The 13677-nt window shown below is 34.4% G+C and overlaps 1 protein-coding gene across 1 annotated transcript; it reads left to right on the top strand.

Annotated features, from left to right (window-relative positions):
* The first annotated feature begins 8375 nt into the window (after window positions 1–8375).
* Window positions 8376–9374, top strand: LOC117078351 (olfactory receptor 5K4). The gene is given in 1 exon segment (XM_033201919.1): window positions 8376–9374. A coding segment is annotated over 1 exon segment (999 nt).
* The last annotated feature ends 4303 nt before the right edge of the window (window positions 9375–13677 follow it).

Raw genomic sequence — 13677 nt, 5'->3', positions numbered from 1 at the left:
TGCTCATTTTCTGCACTCCTATTTAACATAATACTAAGCCCAGCACATGAACCCTGGAACTTAAAATAAAAAGTAAAATTAAAAATGTTTAAAAACCCATAGTACTAGAAGTCCTAGCCAGAACAATAAGGCAAGAGAAGGAGATACAAGGCATCCATACTGTAAAGAGGATGTCAAATTGGCCTTCTTTGTAGATGACAGGATCTCATATTTAGAAAACCCTGAAGACTTCACCAAAAAGCACTTAGATCTGATCAATGAGTTTGGTAAAGTTGTAGGATACAAACTCAACAGACAAAAATTAGCAGCATTTCTATACACCAATAACAAACTAACTGAAAAAGAAATCAAGAGGGGAATCTCATAAACAATACTTATAAGAAACATAAAATACCTAAGAATACATTTAACCAAGGAGGCAAAAGATTTCTACAAAGAAAACTAAAAAATACTGATGAAAGAAATTAAAGAGGACACAAACAAATGAAAAGATGCTCATGCTCATGGGTTAAAAAAACTAATATTGTTAAAAATTACCATACAACCAAAGCAATCCATAGCTTAAATGCAATTCCTATCAAAATACCAATGACATTTTTCACAAAAATAGAAAAAAAATTCTAAAGTTTGTATGGAACCAAAAGAGAGTCCCAATAGCCAAAGCAATCCTGAGAGCAAAGAATGTAAAAACTGGAGGCATCACATTACCAGACTTCAAAATATATTACAAGGCTATCATAACCAAAGAACATGGTATTGGTATAAAAAACAGATGTATAGATGAATGGAACCAACTAGAGAACCAGAATTAAACTCATGTATTTACAGCCAATTGATTTGCAGTAAAGGTGCCAAGAACATACATTAGGAAAAGGACACCCTCTTCAATAAACGGTCCTGGGAAAACTGGATATCCATATTCGGAGGAATGAAACTAGACCCCTATCTCTCATCATATACAAAAGCCAACTCAAAATTGATTAAAAACTTAAAGGTAACACATAGAAGAAAGCAAAGTAAAAACACTCCAGGACAGAGGTCTACGTTAAGATTTATGGCCAAAACCCCAAAAGCACAGACAACAAAATCAAAAATAGACAAATGAGTCACATCAAGTAAAAAGCTTCTGCATAGCAAAGGAACCAATCAACAAAGTGAAGAGATAACCTGTTGAATGGGAGAATATATTTGCAAACTATCCAACAAAGAAATAATATCCAGAATATTCAAGAAACTCAAACAACCCTACAAAAAAATCCCATTAAAAAATGGGCAAAGAATTTGAATACATCCTTAAAACGAGATGTACAAATGGCCAAGAGGTATATAAAAGAAATACTCAACATCACTGATCATCAAGGAAATTCAAATCAAAACCACAGTGAGATATAATCTTATCCCAGCTAGAATCATCATCAAAAAGACAAAAATAACAGATACTGGCAAAAATATAGAGAAAGGGAAGTCTTATACACTGTCAGTGGGAATGTAAATTAGAACTGTTTTCCATAATGGAAAACAGTATGGAGGTTTCTCAAAAAACTAAAAATATAATTACCATACAATCCAGGAATCCCACTACTGGGAATTTTTACAAAAGAAAGAAAATCAGTATATCAGAGGGATATCAATGCCCTCATTTGTATTGCAGCACTATTAACAATAGCTATGGAATCAACCTAAGTGTCCATTAATGGCTGAATGGTTAAATAAAATGTGGTATATTTATACAGTGGAATACTATTTGGTCATAAAAGGGAAAGAAATTCTATTCTTTGCAGTAACACGGATGGAACTGGAGCTCATTATGTTGAGTAAAATAAACCAGACACAGAAAAAGAAATACTGCATGTGCTTATTCATATGTGGGAGCTAAAAAACATTGATATGATAAAGCTAGAGAGTATGGTAGTCATCAGAGTCTGGAAAGATTGGGGAATGCAGGGGATGAAGAGAGGTTGATTAAAGGATACTAATATATGGTTAGATAGAATGAATAAGTTCTAATGTTCAATAGTAGAATACGGTGGCTATAGTTGACAACAATGTATTACATATTTCAAAATAGCTAGAAATGAGGACTTGAAGTGTTCTTAACACATTGAAATAAATGCTCAGGGTGATGGATAGCCTAAAAATCTTGACTTGATCATTAAGTATTTTTTATGCATGTAAGAAAATATCACATGTATCCCATAACTATGTAAAAACATTATGTATCAATTAAAATTTTTAAGTTAAAATGGTTACAACTCATGTTATTCAGTTAAAAGTGAAAATTAAAGCAGTTTATCACTGGAGAAATGCTTATTCTTCCTTACTCGGTAAAAATACCTACACTGTACTAAAAAATAGTGGAAATAATGCAGAAAAGCAATGTGGCAACAAAGTAAAATGTGTTTATTTATTATTAAAAAACTTTCATGATGAATCAATGAATAGAACAAGTAGAGGTATCACTCCATTTGAAAATAACTACTTTCATCATTGATAGGCAAGGTATTACAGCAAAGAAACTGACACCAGGAGAGTATAAAATGCATGTCACTGATATGATTAGTTTTAAAAAATAAATAGGATCTTTAAATACTAGAAACTTTATGATATCTTATAGTGAGTGACCACATGCCACACAGAGGTTCCCTGGGAATCATGTCAACACTTAAAAGAATTGCTGGATTTAGGATGAATTATATATTTTTCTTCTAATAAAAGATAGGTTTTCTAAATGTGCTAATCCATTCTCTGATGATAAGTAGCTATTCAACACATATTTTTAAATGACTAAAACCTTTATTTTGTCCTTTAATGTCAGCTTGATATTTAACTAAGTGAACTGTAACTACTATCAATATGAAATCATGCAACACAGATAAAATCTTGAAAACGTGTTTAGGATATTTCTATATATCCTCATATAATACTCTGGGCAAAGTTATATAACATACTGAAAACTCTCATGTTTGCTTATTTTTAAAAAAATTTGGAAACAAAATGTTTCCACCTTCATAAACATATTCCACATATTTTAAGATAAATTTGAACTTATTTTTCACATTTAAAACTTCAGCACTTTTTAATTTGCTTACAAAACAACTGATTGACATCAGAGTATATGGTAATTTACTGGCTAAACATCAGGCAAGCCTTTTCTAAATTAGTGACTAGTATTTAAAACAAAGTGCTGGCCGGGCGCGGTGGCTCAAGCCTGTAATCCCAGCACTTTGGGAGGCCGAGACGGGCGGATCACGAGGTCAGGAAATCGAGACCATCCTGGCTAACACAGTGAAACCCCGTCTCTACTAAAAAATACAAAAAATAGCCGGGCGTGGTGGCCGGCGCCTGTAGTCCCAGCTACTCGGGAGGCTGAGGCAGGAGAATGGCGTGAACCCGGGAGGCGGAGCTTGCAGTGAGCTGAGATCCCGCCACTGTACTCCAGCCTGGGTGACAAAGTGCCATACTTTTGTAAAAGTACCCAAGGGTGTACTTTTATTTTAAGGAATTTGTGTGTGTGAGGAAAGGAATAAAAGAGGATCTAAGAGAAAACAGGGAGAAAGAATAGCCAGAGATGTGGCAAGAAACATGTGTTAAATCACAGAAGCCTGAAAAGCAAATATGCTTCAGAGTGTGGTCAATGGTGCCAAATCATAAAATTAATTAATTAAGATAATAATTTTAAAAATGCTTTAGGTGTGGTAATTAGGAGTTGAGTAGTGATCCTAGTGAGAGAGTGGCGATGAGAACCTCCAACTCCTTCCTGTCATGAGCCCAGACTCTGGCTACTCTGGTTCACTCTCCATTCACTAAATATGCTTTGTGCTTTCAAGTTTCCATGCTTTTACTTTTAATCATGCTGCTCCTTCAACCTGTAATTCTTTGCCACACAATCTTCTTGCCTATTGAAACTTAATTTATCCTTCAGGAATCATGAGAAATGTCATTTTTGTATAAGGTCGTCCCGTAGTTCTCTAAGTCCTTCTTTGTGTTCCCATATACCTTGTTTATAGTTAAGTTTGTAATACTTAACTCAGCCTGAGTTTCTGTATTATATCGTTGTATAAGTGATTTTACCCTCTAGATTGGGAGCTCCCTGAGGGCAGGATTATTTCTTATTTATCTATTCAGGTTTCTGCCCAACCTCACTCCTACCACATACCCCTCCTTGCCCAAAGTCTGACTCCATGACTTCTTTGTTGTAGTCACTCTGTAATGTTGAAGTTAATTTACTTGAAATTTATGCAAGCAATTCAATAAGCATTCACCTAGGGCCTACATCATCTGGAACTATGAGGGGTTTGCAGTGTGGAAAACCTAAAAGAAAATTAATCTTGGCTCACCCTGTAATCCCAGCACTTTAGGAAGCTGAGGCGGGCGGATCACGAGGTCAGGAGATCGAGACCATCCTGGCTAACACGGTGAAACTCCGTCTCTACTAAAAATACAAAAAATTAGCCGGGCGAGGTGGCGGGCGCCTGTAGTCCCAGCTACTCGGGAGGCTGAGGCAGGAGAATGGCGTGAACCCGGGAGGCAGAGCTTGCAGTGAGCCGAGATCGCGCCACTGCACTCCAGCCTGGGCGACAGAGTGAGACTCCATCTCAAAAAAAAAAAAAAGAAAAAAGAAAAAGAAAATTAATCTATCTGAGAATAAACAAAACTTGCACATGAAAAACAGCTGAATGAGCATAGGAGTGAAGCACAATTAAGAACTCTTTGCATCACGCAAACGGTCATTATCTTGCAGATCAGAAAGTTGAAGATGCCTTCATAATGGGAATCAGATCTCATAAAAATTGAGTAGGATTTGGATAGAAGAATAAATTAAAGAGGGCATTTCATGTGAAGAGTAGATTCTGAGTAAATATTCTGAGGTCAAGGTTAAACTCTAGCGCATCAAGGAATAGGTAAGTAAGTGATGGGCATGTCTCTGGAGATGGATTTTTAAAGGTGAATGGTAGAAAATAAAGTCTTAAGTGATATAAGCCCTGTGTATGGAGCCTTTGGAATACCAAGATAAAGGACAAAAACTTGGTTTGAAGACTAATGAGGAACCAAAAACATTTCTAATGCATAAGAGCATATCTACACACTAGAGAAAAGATGGGGCTAGGAGGCCAGTTAACAAGTAAGTTCTTATGATGACAGCATTGATTCTGGTAATAGTTTCGTGGGTCTATACTTATGTCCCAATTTGTCTAGTTGTATACATTATATGTGTACAGCTTTTTGTACATTATTCATACCTCAATTAGGTTTTTTAAAGTTACCTTATGACACATAAGCGAAACTAAAGAACATAATGTCAGATTTATTTCAGAGGATGAATATACAAGATTTGGCCAGATTAATTTTGGGAGCAAAAGAAAGGAACACAACCCTGGATGATCCTGCCACATTTTGCCTCTTGTCCGCAAATACAAATCTCTCTTCAAATCTCTGTTTAACTTCTACCCCAAGTGATCAATGTAAATCTTTTTCTCTCCATCATAGTTTTCAGGTAATCAAGGTAGGGGTGTGTGTGTGTGTGTGTGTGTGTGTAAGAGAAAGAAAGAGATTCCGAGTATGTAAAAAATCAAGATGAAACTTAAGCTGTTTTTAGTGATAGCCATTTTGATTTGACTTCCGAATCTCAAAATGCATCCATCTTTACATGCTGTTGAAACACTCTGATGCCAAGGCTGAGGAATTCCCTTTAGAACAGAAAACTTTAACTTTGCCTGACACATAATTATTGTCACTGACCTATTGGTAGGAGTGTCCCAGATTTTTATAATTTATTCCCTAATGATTTAAAATCTAATATTTTTATTCTTAATTTCCCTACAAAGAAAAAACATCAGGTGACCAGTCAGCTACTATAAAATGTTTCTCAGTGAACTCAAAATACGTGGACTGATTTCTAACTTACTTACATTATAGTATTAAAATGCAGGATATACATTTTCTAAAAATGTATATTCAGTATTTTCATTGTTTTTAAATTTTAGCCACTTAATAACTTTCTTTGTCTCTAAAGTGAAGACATTATAGAAAGCCATAAGGACGCACAGTAAGTGGATACGTCTGACCTATTCTTTGTTCAAAGTACCATAATTTTATCAGCAAATATACAGATAAGGCTGACAATGACCTGTACAATAATTCTGGGATGTATAGTAGAATTAATTTTTTATTCAGTTGAGAATTATATTTTACACTGGAGAAGAGAAAATGAGTTTTTACTCATTATATTCTGATATATCATCTATATAAAATAATAATTATTGATAACAAAATCCATTTTTCCATAGTCCACATGATAAATATTTTCTGTTGATTTTCCATTAGGTATTACTAAAATAATGATAAAGAGCAGTATTTTATATTTTTACAAAGTTTTTTTCAAAATATAATTCTGAAGGATTTTTAAAAAGAGTTATTTACCTAAAATATAAAGGACATTTTATTGTATTCTTTTGATTACAAGCCTCTAGTGACAAAACTCCAGAAAACCTCATTATATTATGTGAGTGAATAGAAAACCAGAATTCTAAATTTGGTGTAAGCAAAAGTAAGAAACAGAGAAAACCTAACCAAAATATGTTTCTAAAGCAACGCATTGGCCAGGAGCAGTGGCTCATGCCTGGAATCCCAACACTTTGGGAGGCCGAGGCGGGTGGATCACCTGAGGTCAGGAGTTCAAGACCAGCCTGACCAACATGGTGAAACCCCGTCTCTACTAAAAATACAAAATTAACCGGGCATGGTGGCTCAGGCCTGTAATCCCAACTACTCAGGAGCCTGAGGCAGGAGAATTGCTTGAACCCGGGAGGTGGAGGTTGCAGTGAGCTGAGATTGCACCACTGCACTCCAGCCTGGGCAACAAGAGTGAAATTTCATCTCAAAAAAAAAAAAAAAAAAAAATGCACTTTGAATTAACTATTGTAGGCTTTTCTCCAAAATTGTCTATTTGGAGTATGCTGTGGCTAAAGACTTTTAGAAACTTCTAGAAGAAAAGAGAGTTAACTTTATTATTCCTTAAAACTCATATTTTTTCTGCAATTGAAATATTTTAATGTTATAGTTGCCGAATTACAATGACTATATAATAAATTCAGGTGATCAATAAACTCAAATAAATATATAGCCAGTTAAGAGTAGATAATGAGTTTGTAAATTTAAATAAATTTAAAGCTTAAGTAAATAAATGGAGAGCCTCCATGGAACTCACCAAAAATGAAGACATTAGTTTCTATGAGAGATGTTTGAGTGAAGACAAAATAGATATTTACCATAAAGAATATTCACACTATGAGTGGAGGCTTTGCAACCAAATCTTACAATGTTAGACATGCATGTAAAACTCTTAAAACTAGATACAGAAAGTATTAGGATAAGTGAGTAATTAAGAGTAATAGCTCCTTGAGAAATTTGTCATACCAAGACTGGAATAGTATCTAGAATATGTTGAAGTGAACATAAAAATGTTATCCAATACAATTATTAAGAACACCTATAGATGCTTCATATTCTTATCCTCTCTAAAAGGATGAGTAGATATTTCTTTTTTTTTTTTCTTTTCTTCTTCTTCTTTTTTTTTTTCTTGAGATGGAGTCTTGCTCTGTTGCCCAGGCTGGAGTGCAGTGGCAAGATCTCGACTCACTGGAAGCTCTACCTTGAACGCAAGGTTCAAGTGATTCTCCTGCATCAGCCTTGTGAGTAGCTGAGATTACAGGTGGGCACCAACACACCCAGCTAATTTTTGTATTTTTAATAGAGATGGGATTTCACCATGTTGGTCAGGCTTGTCCCAAACTCCTGACCTCGTGGTCCTCCTGCCTCAGCCTCCCCAAGTGCTGGGATTACAGGCATAAGCCACCACGCCCAGCCTGATATTTCTAAAAATATGCATTGGTGACCTTATCTGGAAAGGGTTACTAAGCTAGCAAAAGCATTCTTCAAACTCACTGTGTTTGTGTGCAGTTTTTAAAATGTAGACATTTAAAATGCCTAAAGAGTAATTCATTTTAAGCATCACATTGATCCAATAGGATATGATTTAAAACTTGTTTATTTTTTTCCTGGAGGAAAAGATACCATAAGAGAATGTCTTTTAATTTTGGAAATGGAAAATTATATGTACTGACCATAACTTTTACATCACCATAGGATAATTCATGTAGATAAAGCTTTCCTGCTCTAGGAATTCACACAGATATTTTCAGACAAGCCCTGTGTGCACAATCCATGATATATTTTTTCTCAGGCACAGGATGATTTGAAGAAGACTTTCTTCCCTTTTTTATACAGGGAAGTTACAGGGAGAAAATTAGAAACATTCTGCTTTAGAATCTCAATTAAATTTCTTTACAATTTATGTCTCTGCAGAGAAGTCAGGAATGGCTAAGGAAAATCACTCCTTAGCAGCTGAGTTTATCCTCATAGGATTTACAAATTATCCGGAGCTGAAGATGCTTCTGTTTGTGGTGTTCTCTGCCATCTATCTGGTCACCATGGTCGGGAATCTTGGTCTGGTGGCATTAATTTATGTAGAGCGCCATCTTCACACACCAATGTACATCTTTCTGGGCAACCTGGCTCTGATGGATTCCTGCTGTTCCTGTGCTGTTACCCCCAAGATGTTAGAGAATTTCTTTTCTGAGGATAGAATTATTTCCCTGTATGAATGTATGGCACAATTTTATTTTCTCTGTCTTGCTGAAACCACAAACTGCTTTCTTCTGGCAGCAATGGCCTATGACCGCTATGTGGCCATATGCCACCCACTGCAGTACCACACCATGATGTCCGAGACACTCTGCATTCAGATGACCACAGGGGCCTTCATAGCTGGAAACCTGCATTCCATGATTCATGTAGGGCTTCTATCAAGGTTAACTTTCTGCAGGTCTAATAAAATTGACCACTTTTTTTGTGATATTCTTCCACTGTATAGACTCTCCTGTACTGATCCTTCTATTAATGAACTAATGATATATATCTTTTCAATACCAATTCAAATCTTTACCATTGCTACTGTCTTGATCTCTTATCTATGCATCCTTTTGACTATTTTCAAAATGAAATCCAAGGAGGGAAGAGGTAAAGCATTTTCTACCTGTGCATCCCACTTTCTCTCTGTCTCAATATTTTACATTTGTCTTCTCATGTATATTCGACCATTTGAAGAAGGAGATAAAGATATACCAGTGGCAATATTTTATACAATAGTAATCCCATTACTAAACCCTTTTATTTATAGTCTGAGAAATAAGGAGGTGATAAACGTTCTTAAAAAAATTATGAAGAATTATAACATTCTTGAACAAACTTGCTCTATAGCAAATTGATTTTTAAATTTATTAAAATGCTTTCATAAACAGGGACAGAAAAATTAATATGTTATTTTACACAAAATGTAAGCCTCTATATCATTAGGCTATGTTTGTTTAAAAAATATATCAATGGAATTTCAAAATTATTTGACAAATCTTTATCCAAATTCCACAACCAGAATGAATCAGGGGAAACTCACTGGTAACTGTTATTACTACCTTTCATGACTCTCATGGAATTGTCAGAGAGTATTATCTTAGACCTCAATTAATCAACATAGCATGAAAGTTAAATGTTTAAATGTGTAGAAGAGTCTTCTTTGATTATGTTTCCTAGTTAATGGAAGACATTATATCCAATCATATGTAGAATGTTTGAAACATTTAAAATTTCCTGGCAGAAAAGTGAAATGGTAGTTTTATTTCAGAAAACTGACCTGACAGACACATATGTATTACTTTAGAGTGGAAAAGACTAGAAGCAAACTAACTGCAGTAATTTATATTTAAGATAATGAAGTTTTATGTAGATAAGATTCCAAGAGTGAAAAAAATAAAATGAAAAGGAACACACACACACATACACAGGCATACACAGACACAGACATACACATACACACACACAAAGAGGCTCACCCACAAAGTATTCTATTTTGCAGAATAATTAACAGCGACTTATAACAAATTGGACAGAGTAGGTTAAGGTCTGCTTTAACCAGAAGCATAATTAAGGTCCTTTTCATTCTTGAAGGCATCAACCATGTTTTTTGCTATGTATTATAAAACCACAGGTTACATGTTAAACACTCATTAAACATTTTAAAACATATTGATAATGACATTGTTTTATTTTTGAGTAATGGTAAACTGTACCAATATTTTATGTGTTTATTGACCATTTTTACTTTTATGAATTGTCATTTTTGCTTTGTTTTATTTCTTATTTATATCATTGTTTTCAGAGAAAAGACATCACAACTATTTGTTGCAAATAATTCCTCTGTGGGTTGATAGTGTTAGTAGTTCTGATATTTATAAACATTTTAATTTAATACACACATATTTACTTATTTTTTCCATGATCTCTTTCATGCATTTCATCCAGAATTTCTTTTTTAATCCAAAGTCTACTATTAACCAATATCTCTTTTTCTCCTTTTCTTATTTCTCTTCTTCTCCTTCTCCTCATTTTCCTCCTCCTCATTTTCCTCCTCCTCATTTTCCTCCTCCTTCCTTTTTTAATATTCTAAATTTTTGCAACTTGACTCTTGATTCTTCCTGGAATTTATTTAGTATATGGCATATTAAAAGTATAACTTTATTTGGCCATTTCTCTAAAAATTATTTACAAACTAATTCAATTCAAATAAACACTCAGGAGAACTTCTTTGGGAACCTGGAAAAATGAATTTAAATTTTTTTCCTATTCTATATTTTTCTAGAAAATAAAAAAATAGACTTTGTGTGTTATATATTAAAATATATGATAAAATTCCAGTAATGATAACAGTTTGGTTTTAAATCAAGAATCAATAAACAAACCAAAAGAACAAATCAGATTGTTCAAAAGTAAGCTCCTATATAAAATAAGAAGAGCACCACAAGTAACAAGGAAATAAAGGATTGTTTAATAGTCCTGGGTCAACTGAGTAACTATCTCTTCCATTTGTGTTAAAATTTATATCTCCCTGTCATTTAGATATATATTTATAGACAAAATTTATATTTCCTTCATTTTTCATAGTTTGATTTTTAACATACAGTATCCAACTGGAATTTATTTTATAATGTTATAAAGTGAGAATTAAAATTTGATTTATGGCTAACCAGTAGTCCCAGAAGCATTTATTGACAAACTCTTCATTTACTGATTCCTTATTCCTCCTTTTTGTACATTTACATCCATACATTCACCTGTACATGCATACACAGAGAGGTCTATTTCTAGCCCGTTTGTACGACAAAAACAAGACTGTTCTAGTTCCTACACTTCTGTCTCAGGAGGGAAGATGGGCATTTTAAAGGCAACCAAACTAAAAAGCTATAAGCCATATTTGGGGAAGACTCTTCTGCTTCTACCTAAAGTCTATTGTTAGGGTTATACAATACTTATACATAAAATATCTGTTCACTCTATTCTTTCTTTCTATGTGACCTCATCTTTTTTTGGCTTTTAATTTCATCAATATGAAGATGGCTCAGAATGTATATTTCCAGCTCTGATATCCGCCCTACTCTCCAGACTCATATGTGCAACTGCCTACTTCACATAATTACTTGAATGTTGCAAAGACATCTCAAATTCAACATGATGAAAGGACAAGTCTTGAATTTCCCACTAAACGTGGTCCTCCCCTGGTCTTCTCCATTATGATGGTCACATCCTCTAACCAGTTGGGAAAGGCAGAAATTAAGAGAACCCCATACAACTCTCTCTCCTATCACAACCAAGCTTTCATGATATCTGTCAACTTAGTCTCTGAAGTATATCTTAAATGTGCCAAATCTCTCCACTTACACCACCTGTACATAATTTCATCTCTCACCTGAACAATATCAATAGCTTCAAACTCGTCTCTGTGCTTTTGCTCCTTTATATTTGTTTTCTAATATATGTTTATAATATGATTTAAAAATAGTACTAAAAGGTGAATTCCAGAAACTACAGTTTCTTGCCCACCATGACTTAGGTGTTTCATCCACAACAACCTTCTAATTTTTTAAATGATTTCTCTGAAAATTTATCCTTATATTTCTTAGTATCAGTTTTAGTCATATTAATCAATTTTCCATTATGATAAATGAATATTAAGTTATTTATTAAACACCTCCCATTCTCTTTAGCCTTGATGATATAACATAACTTTTTTTTTTTTTTTTTTTTGAGATGGAATGTCACTCTGTTGGCCAGGCTGGAGTGCAGTGGCATGATATCGGCTCATTGCAACCTCTGCCTCCCAGGTTCAAGTGATTCTCCTGCCTCAGTCTCCTGAGTAGCTGGGACTACAGGCACGCACCACTGTGCCCAGCTAATTTTTTGTATTTGTTTCTAGAGATGGGAGTTTCACCATGTTGACCAAGCTGGTCTTGAACTCCTGACCTCGTGATCTGCCTGCCTCAGCCTCCCAAAGTGCCATTACAGGCGTGAGCCACTGTGCTCGGCCCCAACAAAATCTTTTATAGTTCAATAACCACTTTTTATGAGAGACATGCAAATAGAAGAACTAGTTTACCATGCTTACATTTCATTTTCTTTACACCTGTAAATTTTTTTAAAGTTAATAAAAACTTCATATTCCTATTTGCTAATTCACATCCATTATGTATCCATTAAATTGATCAACCATATTAAATAATCATGAGTTCTTTTTTTACCCTGGAGACTTCTTTTCTGGTAGCCTCCACCCTCCTGCTCCAGTCTGGACAATTTGGTCTCTAGACCCAATGTTCAGCCGTCCTACTGAGACTTTTATTTTTTGATTTCTTGTGTTAAATAACTCAGTATTCAAGTTCTCCATCTTTCTCTTAATTGTTCATTCCCTCTTTTTGCTGACTGTTATTTGGCAATTTTTTTCCACATATGATAATAATTTGATTTATTTAAAATTCTAAGTTATAAATATTTTTTCTTCTGAACTCTGAAGTTATGTTTCCTTTATATTCTAGCATGATCTGTTGCTTTGGAGAAATTGCATGTTATTCTGATTCCCATTCTATTGTTTACCTGGAAATATTTAGAATGTTTTCCTTATCTCTGACTTTATCAAGTATCAGAATGACAAAATTTAGCAATGTTGCCATCAGTTTTTCTAGATAGTGGTGGAGTCTTGTTTCACTCGTTCTTCCCTGCTTAGCTGTCTTTTCATTTCCCTTGCCTTGTCTTCTCTCCCTCTTTTCTTTCCTCCCTTCCTCCCTCCCTTTTTTTCCTCCCTAAAAATTCAAAGCTTTACTTCCTTAATTAAGGCAATTCTGAGTGTACAAGACAGATACAATTTACATAGAAGGAGGAGAATAAATAAATTACCAGTTTTCAGAATCATAAATGTTTCCCTAATGACTGTAAAAACATTAATACTTTAAAAGTTGCCATTATGAACTCAGTTTTTGTTTTCTGGAAAAGTTTTTATTTCTCCTTCATGTTTGAAGGATATTTTTACTGGACACACTATTCCAGGGTAAAATTATTTTTTCTTCAGCACTTCAAATATGTCATGCTACTCTCTCCTGGTCCTAAGATTTCCTCTGAAAAGTCTGTTGCACCACCTACTGGATCTCCATTGTATGTTATCATTTCTTTTTGCTTGCTGCTTTTAAGGATCTTTTGTTTTAATCCTTGACCTTTGGGAATGTGATTATTCAGTGCTTT

The sequence above is a fragment of the Trachypithecus francoisi genome, unplaced genomic scaffold (genome assembly GCF_009764315.1).
Source record: "Trachypithecus francoisi isolate TF-2019V2 unplaced genomic scaffold, Tfra_2.0 Lachesis_group0, whole genome shotgun sequence".
Taxonomy (NCBI): domain Eukaryota; kingdom Metazoa; phylum Chordata; class Mammalia; order Primates; family Cercopithecidae; genus Trachypithecus; species Trachypithecus francoisi.
The sequence above is the reverse complement of the archived record's forward strand: the minus strand, read 5'-3'. Positions and strand labels throughout refer to the sequence as shown.